Here is a 21,802-nt window from a genome sequence, read left to right on the forward strand (position 1 = left end):
CATTCCTGTTAACAATTCCTAAAAAAATGATATTTTCAGTGATAACCCATTTGCTAAGAAATTATGGCAAAAGCTTCACTGAAAGAAAAATCACCAGATACCCCACACAAAAAATTGATTCTTATGTATTCAATGCATGTACACTAAACACAACAGCTGATCCTGACATGTGAGATGATGTTAAACATTTTTCCAAAGAGATGGACACTGCTTGTCCATACTTGCCAATATCAATTGACAATTACACATACCAGTCACTGAATTAGAAACCTTTATACAGATGTATGCAAATATCACTTATGCAGCCTATATGCAAAATACTTGGTCACATATCACCGTGTGTTCTAGACAACTATTTAAGAAAGCTGCTTGTTATTAATCATCAATGGTGTTGATCACAATGGGAAAAAACAAAGGAACCTTCAGAGTTCAATAAAGGGCATTTGTGGGTACCTGTCTGGCTGGAGCTGCGATTTTGAAAACAGCAGAGGCGACTGGTTTCTCAAAAGGTGAGATATCCTGGGTTTTGAATTAATGGAAAAATAACCAACATTACTTCTCTAAGAGGCATAACAGTGGTCATAAGACAATCTGTTAGAAAGAAAATTGTCATCGTCTTAGAAGTCTTGTATGGATGAACAGAACTTCATGTATAAATTTAAGATACCAAGAAATTATATACCTGGTTTAATCCTTTATCCAAGTGTAAGCAAACAAAGTTCGCACTTGAAGGAACTTCAGGAGCGGGACAACTCATATACATTAGCTAATGACTTCACATCACTTGCCTTAGTATCCCATAATGCAAAACATATATCCTTGCAGACATGTATAATGCTGTGCATTATGGGAAGGGTCACTACCCAGACCGGCTTCGACCTTTATTGAGTTTCATCTTTGGAACCCAGACTCATAGGTGATACTAAGGTTGAAGTAATGTAGAAGTCATATTTTCATATTATTATTATTATTTGACACCTCCAGGGAGTCCAAAGACTCATTGAGGGAGGGCATCTACTCTACAACTCTGTCCCCACCACTTAATCCACCAACTGACAGCAACTACACCAATGCCATCTACCGCCGACCACCACAAGTATTTCTACATAATCGCAGACATCCATGGCCACGGCTGGATTTGAACCTGCAGTCTTTTTGGCTGGAGAGCAGATATGCTAACCACTCTGCCAGCCAGGCAATTATAAAGAAGATGAGATGGTATTTATCTTGTATACTTCCCGATTGCTTTATTCCGGATGTTAATTCATTTGACGTAACTATTTCCTTGATCATTTCTCTGTGACCACCTTTCACAAAGCCACCTTTTCTCATAACTTAAAATTGGTCTGAACACTGTCTTATGAACTGCTAGTTGTGTTTTTTTTGGCAAATTTCTCTCATATACAAGTAGCCTAAAGGTACCACACCTTATTATTAAAATATTCTGGATTAGAGATAGTTGCTAGATGTTTTTCCACTTGTTTGTACTATAAATTAAAGATACCAAGAAATTATATACTTTTTCTGCTGTGTTTCCTGACTGTATTTTAATCAGCATATCCTACTTAAATGCAGTAATTAAACAACTGAGCTGTGTGCCCATTTGGCACATGTACACATAAAAGAAAACTGCAACAAAAAATGTATGATTTATGCAGACTTATTGAGTTCTTTACTGGCCATCTCCTCTCCTATGTATGATGTACATCTGGTGCTTGATGATATTTTCAATTATAGTATAAAATGAAGACCCTTAATTTTTATGTTCAGTTCTGCTGGATTCCCAGTCACATTGGAGTTAAGAGAAATGATCAAACCTAGTAACTGCAGATACAGCTACTAGGTTTGCTCATACTTTTTCGACATACTGTTTGTCAGTCTGTATAAAGAGAGAAAAGTTAATTAATCAATGGTAGACATCATGGCAGGAAGCAATTTACAAATAAAATGGATGAGATTAAATCTGAAATTTAGCATTGGCAATCTACTCCATGGGGAAACAGAAGCAAAGAAGTTGTTCTTGCTAGGTTTGACCTAGTTGCAGTCATCTTGCCAGAATATGGCAAATGGTAAGATGTCACTTTGTCCATATATAGGCATGTCGTAAGCCCTCAACAAATAAGAACAACCAACCAGTCTCTACAAAAGGGCTACAGCTCTATGCTTAACCATTCATTAAGGTGGAAATTAAGTAGCACACTCTTACTCTCCGTTGCTCCTGATGTATGGCCTATTGACATCTATTAAGATAATAAAACATCTCCCATGATTATTCATGGATCTCCTCTTCTTATTATACAGCATATTACTTAGTGAGAAGCACTTTCCAGATTCATGGCATAAGTCTGTTGTCAATACATGCATTCCGAAAGCTAAAGAAAAATCCAAAGCTTGCAAACAATTACTGTCCTACTGCTCTGACTAGCTATCTTTGTACATTGGAGAAAAATGGTTAATGTCCACTTTCTATTGTATTTAGGAAGCAGTAATCCTTTTTCCATAACACTTTTGTGGTTTTTAGTAGACATTGATTGACTTTGGACCATTTGATTCATTATTTGGTTTAATCTGGCTGAGCCATATTCACTCAGGCAAATCTTGTCTATCTGGGACAAATTACAGAAAGCTTTTAACTCTTTATGAAGAATTAATTTGTATGGATGAATCTTATCATAAATGCTGTGTGGGTGTGCATACGGCATTGTTAAACTTTTTAAAATTTGTTTCCTTGTTCATTAGATGTTTATTTATTTAGTTTTGTATTTTTATTACTTTGTGTAACCTCGGTAGTGGTGCAGTATGACATTTCTGTCTTTGCACAAATAAATCTTAATCAACCAACCAACTAATCAGTTTTACTGTGTGTTCTACTTATTTTACTTGGAAACGTATCCAAGTAAATCCTTTATATGGACTGTAATAAAACTGACTTAAACTCTGCTCCACTCAAACCCAGTGTCACTATGCTACATTGATAACATATTCTCCATTTGGCCACTTGGTTAGAATGTTTTCCTCATATCTCAGCTATGCAGTCAAATGAAGCCATTTTAACATCCTATGCACTTATACCCTGGGATCCATTTCACTATTGAAATAGGAAAACAGTAATTTCTGCGCTTCTGTGATTTTGGTCACTTTGCTACTTAGATTCTTTTCTGTTAAGAAGAAACCTGCTCACACTGGTAGGCATATCAATCACTGCTCAGACCATATTAGTTCTCTAAAATCAATCACATATGAGGACCTCTTTTAGCCAATGGCATCCCCCTCTCCAGAATCAACAGAACTCTGTTCATTCCCCAGATCCATCTTATCATAAGTAATATCACAGAAAAAAAAAAAAAAATATTATCTCTTACATCTGAGGCACCTCAGAAAACAATTCAAGTGTTCATAAAAGATACAGCATATAGACTTACTTTAAACCATACTAGAAATTAGCTACCCTTATTTGCCCTTGTAGATTCACTGCATCATCTTGAACATCCTGGTGTCTGCTCTGGACAAATAAGAACAACAAGTAACCTCTGACTGAATGAATCTGGGATTATGTTCATTATCTACTTTACAGTCAGTCTTGAGTGGCAGATCATGCTACCAAGATCACCAGATTCAGTGGAAGAAATTTTTCTATTATACAGAAGCAAATACAGATCTGCTTTGAAAGTCTATTCCTGGAATCTGCCTCAGCACCACAACATTCTCTAAATTTAAATAAATGTGGCTGCCACACTTTACCCAAAATTTTGGAGACGATCATATTTGACACCTTAACAGAATGATAAAGAATCCATCACTGGACTTTTGGGAACCTGCATAAAAATACTCAATCTTTGTCTTCCTACCTACTGGTGTGCTTGCATGCATGGGTGGAGTATATATCTTTGTGTCTATGAAGATGCTTTAGTAACAAAGGTGAAATTAACAATTGAATAATTAAATATAGTTAGAAAGTTAATTATTATCCCCAGATGTGTCTCCTCTAAGCAGTATAAATGATAACATCTAAGCATGCATTCCAGATTTCGATATGATTATATTTTTAGTAGCATTAAACTTCTCTAGGTTATCCTTACCCCACTTTGGAATTGCAAGAGATCACAATAAAGACATTAAAGGGTCTGGAAAGTTTGAAAAAAACTGAAATTTGAAAATTTGACAAACTGAAAAGTATTAAAACTTTTCAGTTTGTCAAATGAAAAGGAATAGAGTGTGTGTGTGTGTGCTGTATTCAGAAAAAACTATGGATAGGCTTTGTAGTCAGTTTGAAAAGGTTGTGAATGTATAAGCAGAGTGGGGAAGGGGGATAGCACTGAACCCTGGGATACCCTGGAATTCATAGAGAATTATGAAGAGACACTGTGACGCATTCAGAGTGAATGACTAGAGAGGATATTGACAACAAGTTATAGTTGGGTCGAAGGTAGACCCTAAGATGGTATCTTATTAAGGAAGTTTCTGTGGTAGTTCTAATCAGATACTCTAGAAATATTAAGCAACTACATTATGTGGTTGCTTGATATTTCTTGTGGCTTGTGCAGATAGGTCAAAGATAAGATAGGCTGAGGAGATCAGCTACAAAATGAGTGGTGGAATCTGTATTGATGGTGTTTAGTAATTTTCAGGCCTTTAAATGATGAAGAAGTTGACTATTGATGATTTTCTTTATTGCTTTCAAGAGAATATTGAAGTAAGAGCAATGGGGCAAAAAATAGTTGGATAACTTTCTTTTTTTTAGAGAATGGCTGGTTATAGACTCACGTATATGCTGTTTTTTTTTTTGGGGGGGGGGGGGGGGGGGGGCACGTGCTTCCTAACAGCACATAAGCAAGTCTGGCACAGGTGTGACTACCATTTGCACAGCAAGAGGTAAGTTTTTTGTATTTTGGTGCTTTTGAAGTCTGTCTGGATTCACTGATGTTTTCTTAATGACATAGGCCATAGTATAATAGGCTTATTGCAGAGCTGTGTTTTTAGACTAGAACCAGTGGAGAAATGCTGAATTTTTTATCTAGGACTGGTTTCACTAACTCATTTGACTACTTGGGCTTGGACAGAGATTGAATATTTTTGGTGGAGTGGATTGATGAAGGGCCCCCATTCTCGCAATGATTATTTCAATTATTTAGTCATAGCAGGCATTTGAATTGGTGCATTAACAGTAATTGAAGAGAGGCATAAAAATAATGGAGGTCATCTCAGTTGATATTTTGCTGTGCTGATAGTTTGGTGTTCTGAGGTATTGGTATTCTGGTTGAAGGGTGGTCATAATTCTAACTGGCTTCTCTGAGATCAGTTTGTGTTAATCATTACTGATCTGTGAAGTTATCGAAGTTTGAATTGTGAACGCTGTTGTCTTCAATGAAGATGAACTCAAGGTTTTGGTAATCAGACTATAAAAAATCAACCTGCATAGTAGTTGATGGATCAAAGAATTTAGAGTGCTTACTGGAATGTGGAGAACATTCAAGGTAGCAACTGAAAGACAAAGTGTGGCAGTAAAATTTTTAGCCAGAGCTGATCATGAAGGAATTTTATGTTTAATAATCTCTGGCATAGATTGTCAGATCTCACAAATGTATATATATATATCGCCCTTTACAGAAGGAATAGAATGTAGTTGGAAAGTTGAGGTGGACAGTATTTGTTGAGTTATTGGACTCTGACTCACTCCAGGCACAATGTGATAGTGTAGATAGCAGCAGGATTATTTGCTAGCAGGTTAGGATCATAACCTACCATAACCTCAAATGCTTTTGCATAGTATTAATCATGCCTGTGCTGTATAAGAAGGGAAGGGAAATGGTAGCCAGTAAGCTACTCTAGACCTCTCCACTAAGTAAAGTGTCAGTATTCACTGCAGGGACCTTTTCGACATTTCCTTCCAACTGAGGAAGGCATTCTTTTAAAGTGGTAATGCTTGCTTGTTTGTGCATTTTCCCATTTGTGGAAACACTGTGAGAAGATAAACTCGGGTTTTTCATCCCTCAAAGCAGACAAACCGACCATTACAACACACAATTAACAGATAATAACACTGGCCTTATAGTGTTATTATCTGTTAATTTCTTTGGCTGTAAATGCAAATAAACTAAACCATGAGAAGGATTAGTTTACTTCAGTGGGAGAGGCTATATGTTGTGCAACACCAGTCCATGTTGGTGTTCAACACCAACATGGACTGGTGTTGAAAAAAATACATTTTCAAATTAATAACAAATTAAAATTATCATATTATATAATATACATTTTTTTGCTTTCACAACAGTATCTGGGATTGATCAATCTTATAGCTGAATCGAGTATACTGATATTTCATAGCATAATTTTTGTACATCATGCCGTTAAAATATCTAAAAACAATTGAGAACCATTAAAATTACATAAGGTTTTAATATAAAGTAAAATATATATAAAATATACATAAAACATAAAGGCATATAGCAGACTATAAAACAGTATATAGTTACAACTGAAAAACTGATTAGCATACTCCATATTATATGGCTTATCATTTTTATATATAAAAATGCAATCAGATAGTCATTAGGACTTGCTATTGTTATTTCATTTGTTACTATTATAAACTGTTCAGCTTAACAAGTATACGAAACACAAATAAACCAGTTTTTTTGCTTTTGTTTGATTAACATCTTCACTAGCAATAATTAAAATTTTTAAACAGTTAATAGAGATTTTCTGTATAGGAAAGGGATACACATTCTTGCACTTAAATTTTTTTTTTTTTTTTTTTTTTTTTTTTTTTTTTTTTTTTTTTTTTTTTAAATCTGTGCTGATTTTATCTCTACCTTTTTTGCATCTCTGCTGATGGCTAGTTTTGATTCCATTATCCTTTCTATGTAATTTCTATGATTAAAAATTGGATTTCATTGGTGTTTTGTTCTATTCTCTCCCACAAATGAGGGAGAGAGAAACTTGATCATAGTCCCAGGATACCATTTTACATCTCCAAAGTTGTTTTTTTTTTAATTGAATCCTTTAAAATGTTTTGCATTATTTTATTCTCTCATATGTGATATGCAATACTTTTGTTCAAAGAAGAATTTTCCTTCTTTTGTGCATATTTCAAATTTTAATAAAACTTTATTTTCAGCCCCCCCCCCCCCTCTCTCTCTATGTTCACTGGGCATCTATAGATGCCGTATGGTCACTCCAATGCTCGGTGATGTTTCAGCTCCCTCATAAAAAAAAAAATTTAAAAAAATAATAATAAAAACACTTTCCTCTCCATAACGTCTGGGGCAGCACTTCCCAAACTGTGGGCTGTGGCCCCCTTAGGGGCCATACGTTTTGTTGAGGGGGAGGGGGGGGTGAAATAATGAAAACAAATTTAAAATGTTTTAAGACTAAGTAGTTTTTTTTTAATCTTAAAAGAAACGTATTTAATTTTTATTATTTATTATTTCTTTTTTGTTCATTTTTATATTTTAATGGAAAAAATCACACATTGATGTTGGTTCACAAATTTTGCTTCTTGCGTATTTCGGCGATTAATGAATATTAGTAAATATATGCTTATTCATATAAGTTTCATTTCAAAGGTATTGATAAGAAACACAAAAAAGATTATAAACACAAAATCTTGAATATAAATACAATAAATATTATAATAATATATGTCTATATTACAATTTTCTTTTCTTCGATGGGGGCCGTGAAATATTTTAATTTTTTCAAAGGGCGCCTTGGCATCCATAAGTTTGGGAAACACTGGTCTAGGGGATACACTAAAGTACTTTTCCAATCCGTGAAAATATTTACTTTCATATTGGATTTCAGAAATAAAACTTTCGATACTATGTTGGTGTTTGGCACAATAGTTTATCTGCTGAAGCACTCATTTGATTTTTAGAGACATACTACCATTTGAATAAAACCCTTATCTTAAGTCTGTCACATTTATCAGTTTCTTTTAAAAATGACAGATGCTGTCAGGTTCTGCTTTGAACAGTGTCATTCTATATTGCATATAAATGATAAAAATCTGCTAATGCAATGTATATTTGGTTATATGCACTTAATGCAGTATATAGTATTTTGCAGTCTGAAGTTTGAGATGATGTTTTTGACAATAACATACTATTCTTAGCAAAGCAATTTATGATTTCTCTCCAGCTTGATAGAATTTGGTGAAATTTGGTATATAGGATCTGTGTTCAAATTTGGACTTGTTTTACTTTTGTTCAGACCATTTTAATGGCAAGACAGAATTATTTTACATTCAGGTTGTGATACCAAATGGTGTTACTATACAAGATTACATACATGCTTCTTGATTTTCACTTTTGTGTGTGTGTGACAACTAAGTTTGCCATTTGAAATCTTTTTTTGCAAAATTTGCTTGCAGTAGTCATACCATTTTATTTTTATCCAGCAAACTGTTTTTCAGTTTCAACTGCTGCATATTTTCTAAATTTACTTTTTGCAGACAACCCATATAAATAATTTAATATAAATGTTTTACGATAGATTTCAAAGTTGTTCAATTTCAAAATGAGTCTTGATAGTTTTTCTATATTGATCATAATTGAGAATGTGAATGATTTTTTCTGTCTTTAAAATTGCTGCATGAAAATTTATGATGTTATGAAAGTATTAAACAGTATTTTCAACTTACATACCCATCAATAAATAAATGTTCTCTGCTTTTTTATTCCCAAAGGTAAAACTCTTTCAGTTCTAAGCTAACCAACTTTTAGAAATTTTGGAAATCAGCTTTTGCCCTAACCAACTGTTGCCATCTCATAATCTTAACCCTATTTGACACTATTTCAGGATTAGCATGTGTTCTGTGGTCAATTTTTCTGAATTGCAGTCATAATCCTGAATTTCAGAGAGGAACTCATCTTAAGATTAGTTAATTTAGTAACAGGCTGAAAAAGAGCTTATATATTTTCAGAATTCATTTTTACTTGGTTTGGAATATTATGAAAAAATTTATATTAAGCTTTTACATATATATATATATATATATATTGTATGTCTGATCAAGATAGAATGTAACATATAATAGTTTTTCTTTTGGATGCCTAACATTATGAAACATTGCCATAACTTTACTCAGATCCTGTATACACTTTTTTTTTTTTTATTATTGATTCTACTGATATAGTTAGGTCACTAATTTATTACATTAGTTACGTTGCATAGGTAATATAGTTTGTGAAGTATTGATTAGAACTAGTTATTTGAATCTTTTATTTAAAATGAATATAAAAATGTTTTTCTTTCTTTTTTTCTTGTCTTCTAGCCTCTACACAACATTTTAATTTTTGTTGAAAAACTGTTCTAGGTTTGATCACTTTCAAGCTGTCTTGAAAATACATCCAAATTTATTTGATGTGAAATGAAATTTTTAGAAATGCAGTTTGAGTACAAAATACAAAACATTATCATTTTAGTTTACTTGTGTCATTATATTCTTTATTATCTATAATCATTATATTACTGTGATATAATATAAAAATGGAATATTATATGTCTAGCTTTTAGAATATTGATCTTAGGTTTTCAAACCCACTACAATAGTCAGATTATGTAAAGTTATTACAGTATAATATTAATTACAAAGAATTCTAGGAGATACTCACATAAACTTTGTTTTCATTATCACAGATGAGATATGTAAATCTCTAAGTTAGAAAGTAAGTAATTTCAATCTTGTAATATTTATCATAAATTCAGCTTGGATTATTTTTCAAGTGAATACTTTTGTCATTTCCCCCTCTCCCTTTTATGAGTTGTTTGCTAAATATCATTAAATAACAGTGTAAATAATACTGTAAATATATACTGGACTATAGTTTTGAATTTTTTTTTAATGAAATTTATTTCTTTTTTAAACTGTGTTAATACATGATATTAAACTTGTCTTTTTAAAAGTGATTTTATTGATCATCATTAATTATTATTTTACTTATTTTTTTCAGAAATTTGTAGGTAATTATTCATAGCATTTGTATAATTGCATTTTAATATCCTGGAATTAAGTTCTCATATGCATTTACTTAAATTTTTTTTTTTTTTTATTATTATTTTTATCCCCTCTTCCCCTCTAATTTGCTTGCCAGAATGGAATTCCACTTGAATGTTAATGGAAGCAAGTAATAATTACCTTAAGATTTTTTTTATATTTTAGATTGTTTTTTTTCTAAATGGAGAGAACTACTGTAGCTTTATTTGTCTTTTAAATTGAATATTACTAAACTCTCTGTATGTCATAAAAGCTACAGCTCACAAGCTGGCCACCTCTTCAGCATTGGCTTCTGTTGCATCAGGATTGGGTAAGTGTTTTGTTATTTGTGATATGCCCTAATTTAAAATACAAAGCTAAATGGTCTTTACTATCTGGTGCTAAACTTTTAATCATAACTTTGAGAGAGTTTAAGAATTAATAAGATTACTTTCTTTATAGTCACTATTTATGACATCTGCTTTTTTGAGAAAATCATACTTATTTTCATTTCTGATCACATTATTATGTGATAGGGGTATAAAATATCAATTCAGGAAATTTCTCTTTCAATTTCTTTCATTATTCTTATTCCCAAAAAGTAAAAGTAAAGATTGTTTTTTCTTTTTCGTTTTTTTTTTCCCCCTTCAGTTTAGGCCTCTATCTTATTTGGAGTGTATAATTAGTGTAATTACCATATCTCTTAAGAAAAGCATTAGTTGGTCATTGGTGCTGAAACATCAAGATTTTCATTATTAATTGAAGTTAGATAAGCTTGTTTAAATGTCGATTGATGAAGGTATCTGTATTTACATTTTCTGATTTCTGTTGAAGGGAACAGATGTGTTTGTTGGGGGGGGGGGGGTTATACAACTCCCAGCTATGAAAAATTGTAAACCTACAGTCATCATCATCATGCGTATCAAGGATTTAGGCCTAGCATGGCCTGTTCTGGCCTTAGAAGTCATCGTTTAAGAGGACGTCTTGGTTTTCTTTTTCCTAATGGCTACAGTTCACAAGGAGTAAACCTACAATGGTAGTGAATATTTTTATTTATTTATTTATTTTTTTAATATTTGTACCATTCAAGTTCTTTCTTTAGGCAAAAGGTTGAGAAGAGAGGAGGGATTATTGTTTTTTTATATGGCTACAGGTTGTAATTCTTGAATGAACTTTGTGAATAAGTCTGTTAATAACTAAATTAAATTCAAAGCACAAATGTACATCGTGATTATATCATCATTGTGAATATGCACAAGCAAGTAAATAAACATTCAAAAAGTAACTGAATATCACTGAATATATAGTGGCATATAAAAAATTGCACATTCTGTAAATGATTTAATATATATATATATATATGGATATATATAATTATCATCAATGCATCTTATATATCCTAAAAGGATGGACATAATCCTATAATAATAATATATAAAAATGTAAGTGTACATTATCACTGGCTTCCTATCAACAGTTGTCTTTCAAATTAATTTTCTATTTTTTAGGACTCCGGCTCCATTTGCATTTTGGTCTTCTCAGGCACTACCAACTACATCAATCCACCCAGATTGGTCTTCCTCTTGGCCCTTTTTTTTCCTCCCCTGACATCATGATATCAAATTCAGTCAAACTTGATTATAATGAGCACCATAGGACTGACAAATTTTCCTCATTACAACCCTTACTCTATCAATGATGAGTTAAACTACCCCTTATTTATATTTTTTTAATTCTCAATAACTTGATAAAAAAAATAGATTAAAAAAAAAAAAGAAAAAGAAAATAAGTATTAGAGGAAAAAATATATATATAATTACATACCTAGATATTATTTACATCAATATGCTTGTGGAAACTACAATATACTTAACATTATACAAAATTTATTTTCCCATAACTTTAAAATCATACACTTAATACTAAACAGTTTATTTCTCTATAATTAAAAACAATGCTAATTAATCTTCTTCTTCTTCTTTCACTCTGCCTTATCCCATGTTAAATGGGGTCGGCGCACCAATCTTTAACCTTCCTCTTCCAAGTTCTCCGGTCCAGAGCATCCTTTGGACTCCATCCTTTCTCCCTAAGATCCTCTGTCATCTTATCCCTCCACCTGAGCTTGGGCCTGCCTCTTTTCCTCCTTCCCTCCAACTGCATATACTCCACTCGTTTACCAACATACTCCTCACCCTTCCTCTCTACATGACCAAACCACCTCAACCTGCTTTCTTGTATCTTCTTGCCAATTGGTCCCACCTTAACCGTCCCTCTGATGTAGTCATTCCTTATCCTGTCCTTCTTTGTCACACCACTCATCCATCTCAACATCCGCATCTCCACTACCTCCATCTTCCTCTCCTGTGCCTTGGTTATAGGCCACACCTCCGCACCATGGAGCATCGCCGGCCTCACCACCATCTTATAGAGCTTTCTTTTCCTCTTACAACTCACTCTCTTGTCGCACAGGACCCCGCTCATCTTCCTCCAATTCATCCAACCGCATGTTATTCGGTGCTGTATTTCCTCATCCAGGTCACCATTCCTCTCGACAACTGACCCAAGGTACTTGAATTTCTTTCCTGAAATTAGCCTTTCACCCTGGAGTCGTATGACGATATCCTCGTCAATAAAAACAATGCTAATTAATAATAAACACAATTTCAATTAGTCTTTTTAAAAACTTACATAATGAAGTTATGTTGGCTTTTAAATTGATACAGCCAACTGTTGTTACATACAAAATCGTTGCATGCAAATTGTTTAGCAAATTTTTCAGTTTAAGCCTTCAAATTCAGACTGTCTGTTGAGAATCCAGCACTTCCTTGTGTAGTGAACTTAGACATTTGTAAGCTTGCATTTTCTAAATTTTTTTTTTTTTTTTTTTTTTTTGTTTTGTTTTGTTTTGTTTCGGTTGTATTGTTTTCCAGTGCAGAGGCAAAAGAAAACTTTTTACAACCTTCAAAATTTTTTGCACTGCATTCTAACATAAATAATTTTCACTTTTTTGTGAACCAAGGGACACTTTCTTTTAGTAGACATGTTCCAATGGAAGGATTCGTTTTTAACTGATTTTACAGTTGTGGCAGCATTTGGGTAAAGTGAGAGAGGAAGGCTGGATACTAGACACTGGGAAGGATAGGTAGAGTGGGGATGGTTCTTAATGACAATAATAGGTTAAAAACTGGCTCATCGTCTGATGCAGGTGGCTTTCATTTTTGTCTATTCCAAGAACTAACTAAGCAATTAAGAATATTTGCATTGTTACCAAAATTAGTTTGGTATATCCATGTAGTATGCTTGTTATAAAAGTGAGCAATTGTATGGTAATATGCATAAATTAAAATTATTATGGCTTTTTTGCTCATTATAACCATGCTAGTTACAACACAAAGTTTGACTGTACATGTTGCTAATCTCCCATTCTGTTTAATTGATCACATATTAGCCCTCTTGAACCCTCTTAAAATTTTTAATGCTAACAATGTCAAGGCTCTCTCTGACATTTTCATTTTTAATAAGATTTTTCCATTGATACCATCTGTTCACTTCACTTTCATGAGAATTCTCCTATGTGATGGCCAGTCTTTGATCAGTTGTTTTAGTTCTAATCCAGCTGTCAGATCCATTAGTTAAAATTGATTTGAAATCCATCTTGTGTACTTCTACTTTGATATGTTGAATAATTTTTCTCTTATTCCACATAAAGGTGTTCAGCTGATTTCCCATCATACCATCTTTGCTTTTAACTAAAGCTTGTGCACAAATGGTGAGTTAGTTGGCCTCATACAGAGATGGATGGCTTTTTTTCTCCCTAAAACTCAGGTTTTTTTTGTCCCTAAAAACAGGCAAACTGGCCAGAAGAACAGGCATAGAACACTTTGGGAATGAGGATTAATCAATCTATTCCATCAAATTTGGTTTCAAATACCTGCATGCATGGTGGGTCTATGCTTAATTGTAAATCAGAAGGAAGAAAGAATTATTATGATTACATCTTCCATGGAGTCAACAGACTGATCATGGGAGATTTATTCAAGTGACAATATATTTATTATACTGAATCTTAAAATTCTTAACACTCCCTGCATTAACAAGATTCTGATAATATATTCCATTCACCCACAGTTCTCCATGTATAAAATCTAATCCTCACATTCCTTTTCACCACACTAGCTTCCAGGATGTCTTCTGGTTCTTCCCGTCACTGACATCTCTATCATATCCCTCTTTTCCTCCTATCCACCAAACTCTGCAGTCCACATTCCTTCTCTCTCTCCATAACTAACATTCCAGAGTTCCTGATATTGTCTTAGTCACTCATCTCTGGACTCTCTCCAGTGTTTCCACATCACAATGAAAACCAGGTGACCAAATTTGAGCCCAGTAGTCCAAGTGTGGTTTGACCAGTGCTTTATATAGTGGCACTTCCACCTCTTTATCCCTACATGTTAGGATACTTCTTATCATAGCATTACTACATTGTGTGTTCTTTGCAAAACGTGCAATGTGTCCTCTAAATTTCAGTCTCCCATCATCGATTACTCTTAGATCTCATATCTCATCCACTTTCTGCAGTATAGCAACATCAGTATAGTACACAGCCTTATATTTCTGCACTCCAAAATGCAACACCTTGCTTATTAATATTATATTAATATTAAAACTAGAACCCTACTCCTTTATCCAAGCAAAAAGTCTATTCAAATTTTCCTGAAGAGAATTAGCATCAGCAGTGTTTATTTATAATTCTCCCCAGCTTTGCATCATCAGCAAACAACTGAAGATCCCTAGTCAGTCTGCATGATATATCAATTACAAACAAGTTAAACAACAGGGATCCAAAAACAAAACCCTGGGCCATGCCACTGGTTACTCTCCTTTTTTGAGATCCTACTCCATCATATAGATTTTTATGGTATCATTTAAAGTGAACCTAGTGGTATATTTGAGCTATGCTAAGAAAAGTGTATAGTGTGGCTTTTTTTTTCCCCTGTTCTTTATTTTTTTATTTTTATTTTTATTTATTTATTTATTTTTTTTTTTTTTTTCATGCTGGAAACAGGTGTTCTTAGCATTTGTTGTTAGAATTTTGTTTATGTTTTTTGTACTTGTTTGTTTCTGCTGCTTCTTCCTACTGAAAATGGCATCCATTAAGAAGGGCACATTTGTATTATTGAAAGCTATGGCACAAAGATTGAATTCTACTTGGATTTTTCTCAGTGGGCTATTTTCATAGTTTATTGCCAATTTTCACATTAGGTTTTTTCACTAGTTATTCAGTTTAGATAAAAGTTTCTGAATACTTGTGTGAATTTGTTTAGGAATATAAAACATCATCTGCAAAGAGGCTAGCTGCTAGTTTATAACTGTAACATAATTCCAAATGCAAAGTTGTTATACCAACTCAAAGGGGTGGATATGAAAAATAAAGTTATGACATGGATTTGGAGGACAGTTAATTGACAAGTATCAGAAAAAAGTGATGCATGAAAGTTCTAAGCCTAAGAGAAGGAGAGTGGTCAGTGATGTTCCACAGGATTCTGTATTTTGGTCATTGTTGTTTATCTCATATATCAATGATATTGGAGATGGTCTTAGACGGTGATATCCACTTATTTGCTGCTGATGTTAAGTTTGAGAGACTGATAAGGGACAGCTCATTTAGAATCTTGCAGGTTGTCTTGGAAGACTGATTATTTGGGGGAAAATGGCAATAGATATCAATTCACTTGCTAGGTATAACGTGATGCACTTTGGATGGAAGTGTTTTAAATAGACCATTATGATGTCAGTGAAAATTGCAAGTAATCAATGAAGTTAGAGAATTGGTGGTGGTGGGGGGAGGTTGAGTTAGGGTCACATGGTGGTTAAGTTATTGCATGGTTGAGGAGAGCACAAATCTAAGAAAAGGAAGTTATTCTCCCACTTTCCAAGGTTTTCATAAGACTACATTCGAACTATCTTGTTCAAATATAATTTTGGTTCCAAAAGGGGAGATTTAGTAGCAAGGAACCAAGTTGATAAATGGTCTACAGCCTTGCACATGGAGGAAATGTGTCTTTAAAGTTTGAGCGCTAAGACAAAGGAGAGAAAATATGAAAGAAACATAAAAGTTACTAAGGGGATCTTACAGTATAGAAAACTGGAATTTAGTAACTAATAGTTGGTACACGTAGAATTTCATATTTATGTTGTTGCGATCAAATATCATCTACTCTTCCCTTCTTTCAACCTTTCAGGTCTCTGATAGCTTTTTTTGTACCTCAAATATTGATACAGTATAAATTCCTGATTACATTTCTAATGAACATTGTCTGTCTTTATTTTATTACCTTTTATGTCATTTAAGAATCCTTCAAAGAAATTACTTCAGTCATCCAAAATATTTCCTTCTTAGGGATATTTTGAATGTCTTATATTTAAAATTTGTTGCTTTATCATCTTGAATTCATTTTACTGTACTCTTTCTTCCATTACTAGTGTTGTTGTACCTGCATTTCTCTATTTTTTTATTCTTCAAATCATTTCATTACCTTTGTGATATTTATATTCTTACTACAGTTTTCCACAACTTTTGTTTAGCTTGAGTTTGCTATAAAGTTCTCCTTTTTCTATCATTATAGAAAACCTCACCACTTGCCTCTCTTTGAACAGTCAGTTTTCTTTGTATTTTATCATTGAATCTCTGAGCTTTGATTTTATTTTCATAATTTCTCATTTCTTCAGTAACATTTGGGTATTTGTCTATACTACACTTCTGAAACTGCTCTTTGATTCTTCATAAAACTTTTGTGCACATATATATTTTTTCAATCATTTATCCACTTAAAACTAAATAGTAATCACTTCTGTTTCAAATCCTTATATGCTCATGTATCCTCAACCAATGGGAAGATAACAATCACATATTTGATAAGACTTATTTCACATGTGTTCTCTCCATCTGAGTTTCTGTATCTCTTTATCTTGGAACATTATCTTATTGACGTTTAGTCCTTGAATGAATAGAAATCCAAGAATGCACAGCATTATTTAGCTTAGCTCTTTTCTTCAGTTCTTTTTTTTTCAAAACATTTCATTTCTTGAAGTAATTTTCTACTCTGCTGTTTAAATTCCAACAAGGTCCAAATTTTTATTTTGTGTCAGCTGACTTCTCTAATAGCTCAAAAAATTCCTTCACTTCTTTTTAAAATCATCTATGGGACCATAGGCACTAATGATTCTCATTGTCCAATTCTCCATTTTAAAATTTGCGATCATTACTCTGCTTAAAATTGTTTGCCATTCATATAGTTTATGTTTATTATTATTACTACTATTACGGGCAACTCCAAGGAGTCCATAGACTCATCGAGGGAGGCCCTAACATCATGTCAAGAACAACTATCCCACTTTCACACAGTATCTATCATACCTCGCCTTGAACTCATTTACAGTCATGGTACCCACAACAGACTCTGGCAGCTTATTCCACTCATTCACCACTCTCCAAGTAAAAAACTTAGCTCTAACACCCTTGCTAACCACACTCTTCCTCAGCTTCCATGTATATCTTCTGAATTAATTTTAGAGAAACCCTTCAATAATTTGAATGTCTCAATCATATTATCCCTTTTCCGCCTATCAACCAATTTCTGCAACCTAAAAATCTTCAACCTATTCTCGTAAGGTTCATTCCATAGACCTGCTATCATCTTGGTCACTCATCTCTGGATCTTCTCCACCTCCTTCCCATCCATAAGAAACCCTGGCGTCCATATCTGGGCACAGTAGTCTAGATGGGGTCTTATCAAGGCTCGATACAGACCATTCCATAGACCTGCTATCATCTTGGTCACTCATCTCTGGATCTTCTCCACCTCCTTCCCATCCGTACGAAACCCTGCCATCCATATCTGGGCACAGTAGTCTACATGGGGTCTTATCAAGGCTCGATACAGAGGAACAATAACCTGTTTGTCTCTGCTTGTTAAAGTATTTTTCAGCAACCAAGTGATTTGATGAGCTGATTTAGCCACTTTTGCGATGTGCCCCCTAAACTTCAACTCCCTATCCACCAACACTCCCAAATCCCTTGCCTCGTCAATCTCCTGGAGTACAGTTCCACCAATGTGATATACTGCTGCTAATCTTTTCACCCCAAAATGCATAACCTTGCATTTTGCCACATTAAATTGACATCCATTCTCCTTAGCCCAGTCCTCCAAACTATCCAAATCGTCCTGCAAAATTTTGACATCCTGTGCACTCACTATTCCTCTACCCAACTTTGCATCATCAGCAAACAAATGAACTTTTCCTCTCAGATCCTTTCCTATATCGTTAATGAACAAATTGAACAGTAGTAGTCCAAGAACAGAACCCTGCGGCACACCACTAGTCACAGGCCGTTTTTTGGACTCTACTCCTGAATAAACCACTCTCTGATATCTCTCTATCAACCACCCTCCTATCCATCTCACCAACCCTATATCCATCCCCATATGCTGCAGTTTACTGATTAGAATTATATGTGGTATCCCGTCAAATGCCTTAGCTAGGTCCAGCAGTATCACTGTAAACCCATTACCCTTATCCATTTCAGCTGTCACTGTGTTATAAAGCGTGAGCAAGTTACTGAGGCATAATCTACCCTTCACAAAACCATGCTGTCACCCATACAGTATCCCATTTTCATCTATTGAATCCTGTATTTTCCTCTTGACTATTTTCTCCAAGACCTTGACAACGATTCTGATATGCTGATCGGTCGGTAATTTACAACAGCAGTCTTGGAACCTCCTTTATGCAATGGAACTATTTTCCCTTCTTTCCACCCCCCTTGGAATAAACCAGACCAGAGACTTTAACAAAATGGTCATTGGCACTGACAATTCTTTAGCTGCTTCACGTACGACACGAGCTGGTATACCATCCAATCCCACAGATGTATTGACATTGCGTTTTGTAATAGACTATTCACCCCCACTTCATTCACCACTATTCCCATATAAGCTGTTGGTTCTTTCATTCCTGCAATGTCACCACCTGGATGATATACTCTTGCAAAGTGCTCGCTATAGTGTAATTCCACTATATCAACTGATTCAGTTACCTCCCTACCATCGGCATTCTTTAAAATCATTCTGTTGCATACATTTTTTTTTTACTTGCAACATATCGAAAAAACTGTTTGGTATTCTCTTTAGCCTGCATGGCTAATGTTCTTTCATAATCCGCTTTTGCCTTTCTTACCACACTCATTACCCTTCTGGCCTGCGCTTTATACCGTTCATGTGCCTGCTGGTCACCTTTCTCCTTAAATTCCCTCCACAGTTGTTTCTTTTTTTTGCAGCTCAAGCTTAATGGTGTTATTCATCCATTTAACCCCTACTTGATTTATTATTCGGACTCTAGGTATACAGTCAGCCATTGCCTCCTGCAAACACTTCTTAACCATCTCCCATGCACTATCAACATCCAGCCCTTGCAGTTTTACATGCCATGGTACTGAACCAATCAAACTCCTAAGCTTGTTATACTTACCAGATTGATAATTCCACATGTACCCTGTCTTAATTGTAAATTCCATACCTTTAGCCACCTCCCAAGTCAAGACCCTATGATCACTCTCACCAATTGGTGGCATCGTGGTCATATTCGTTACAGCCAGATTCTCAGATGCGATTACTAGGTCAAACACTCTCTGACCTCTAGTATTTTCGATTACATTCTGTCGCAGATAGTTATCCCTTAAATAACTGCATAAAATCCAATTTCTTCCTCCCATGTGTCCTTTGAATCAATGTTACCATAGTTGAAATCTCCCATAATAATTATCCTCCTTCCACTCTATTTGCTTATGCATACTATCTCCACAATAAATTCCATCACCTGGTCTATAGTACCCAATTGTATTTTTTGTTCTGCTAGCCTCAATCATACACCAAATAGCCCCAAATGTGCTCTTTTCTCTATCCTGCAGTTCAACTTCTATTCTCCTTGGCTGTAGCTCATCAGCTATCATCAATATCACCCCTCCCCCATTTTATTCTCCCTGTCACTCTTGAACACACTATACCCCCTCACATTCAATCCCACTAGTTATATCATCTTCTGTCAGCCATGTTTCACTAATACCAATAACCTGTGGCCTGGAAGTGCCACCAAGGGCAAAAATTCTTCCTTCTTGTTCCTAATACTTCTTGCATTAGTATACATGAATTGCAGAAGCCCATTTGTCCTATCCCTATTTTGATTCCTTATACTAACTATCGCATTCTGATTTGTTTTGTCCTTCGTACTCGCTCGGGCATATTACACAAATTCATACACTCGACTCTCTCCCTAAAGTCTGCATATCTACCCCCCCCTCCCCACTTTAATAACTCTAGTTTCCCTGATTGTGCACATCCACTTCATTCAACAACACCTTTTCAAGTCTCCATACACCAAATCCATTCAAATGCAAACCATCCATCTTATATAAATCCTTTCGCCCATCGAACTCACTCCACACGTCCACGAATTCCACACCACTCCTCCTGCATAATCCGCTCATAAAGTCATTAGCAATTTTGTCCCTCCTTCTATACTCTTCACTGTCATACCGCGGAAACAGACTCACCATCCTAACTCTCTCACTCTTCTCTTTTGCTACCTTAAGTAATTCCTTCAAATCCTCTCTCATAGCCATTTTGTCTCCTTTCAAATCATTCATTCCTGCTACTACTATCAATTCTTTCACCCTCTACTTTTGCACTCTAATAGACTCACTTACATCCTTAATGTTTGCACCAGGTTGGTACGATTTTGTCAAACTCTCATCTATCACACCTCTTACTAAAGAACCTCCGCACAACACTCGGTCTTTCGTTTTGTTTACACTCACGATCATACTCTTATTTTTCTTATCATACTTTTGCCATTTATTAATTGGTACGCTCGGTAAAATTTTGCCAACGCGCCAGCTGCCGATTCGCCCTATGTATTGCTCCACACAACTGTGCGATCTCACTCGTTGCATCCGCCTCATAATTTTTATTATCCGTTAATTCAATCATTCATTCTGTAATTTTATATTCATTCTCACTTTCAACGCCACTCTCACAGCTATCTGGTACATCCTCGCAAATATCACTATTCATTCCTCTCATATCACTATTTTCTACATTCTGGCTTTCACCAACAATATCACTCTCAAGACCTGGAACACACTTTAAATCCTCACATTCCTTACACTTTCTGCATACATTCACTCCACTATCATTGTCTAACCAGACTCCAACCGCTCTCCTCAAAGCATACATTTCACAAACAGTACACTGAATAAACTCCTTTATATTAAAATTTTTGAATAAAGATGCCGATCTGGATGCTATTGTATTCCTTCTTATCGGCGCCATGTGCACGCTGGTAATCGTATCTATCAAATTACTATTTGAAATAACTCAGAAAACACACAAAAATCACACAGACATGCTAAGATACGAAAAGCAAACAATACTACATAAGATTCAAGCAAATTTACCAATTATTACTTAAAATAATATTTATCTTTTCAGGAGCTCTCTACAAACCCTACACACCATGTAGCCCTCTAGTGGCCATGTATGTTGAATGCTATAGCTCTTTTCCGTTCAGTGGTCACTATTACTCTATACCAGCTCATACATACAATCACACACACACACACACACACACAAACTTAAGTATATTTACGTATAAAGTTGAAATTATTTAATTATTATTAACATCTGACCTCCAAGGAGTCAGGGATTCATCGTGGGTGGTACGCACTATTGTACAAAATGCTCATCCAACCATGCTTTAAACTGATACATT

General features: G+C 34.6%; 1 protein-coding gene across 2 annotated transcripts in view; it reads left to right on the forward strand.

Annotated features, from left to right (window-relative positions):
* The window catches only part of LOC150099412 (arginine/serine-rich protein PNISR), a 313,080-nt gene that overhangs the window by 188,760 nt on the left and 102,518 nt on the right, over positions 1-21,802 (forward strand). For both annotated transcript variants that reach the window (XM_090404218.1, XM_090404217.1), the window contains exon 9: positions 10,251-10,307. In XM_090404218.1, the coding sequence (XP_090260344.1) occupies positions 10,251-10,307 (57 nt within the window). The remainder of the gene's footprint in view (positions 1-10,250; positions 10,308-21,802) is intronic.

The sequence above is a fragment of the Typopeltis vanoorti genome, chromosome 14 (assembly GCF_054136105.1).
Source record: "Typopeltis vanoorti isolate ZY-2024b chromosome 14, IOZ_Tvanoo_1.0, whole genome shotgun sequence".
Classification (NCBI taxonomy): Eukaryota; Metazoa; Arthropoda; class Arachnida; order Uropygi; family Thelyphonidae; genus Typopeltis; species Typopeltis vanoorti.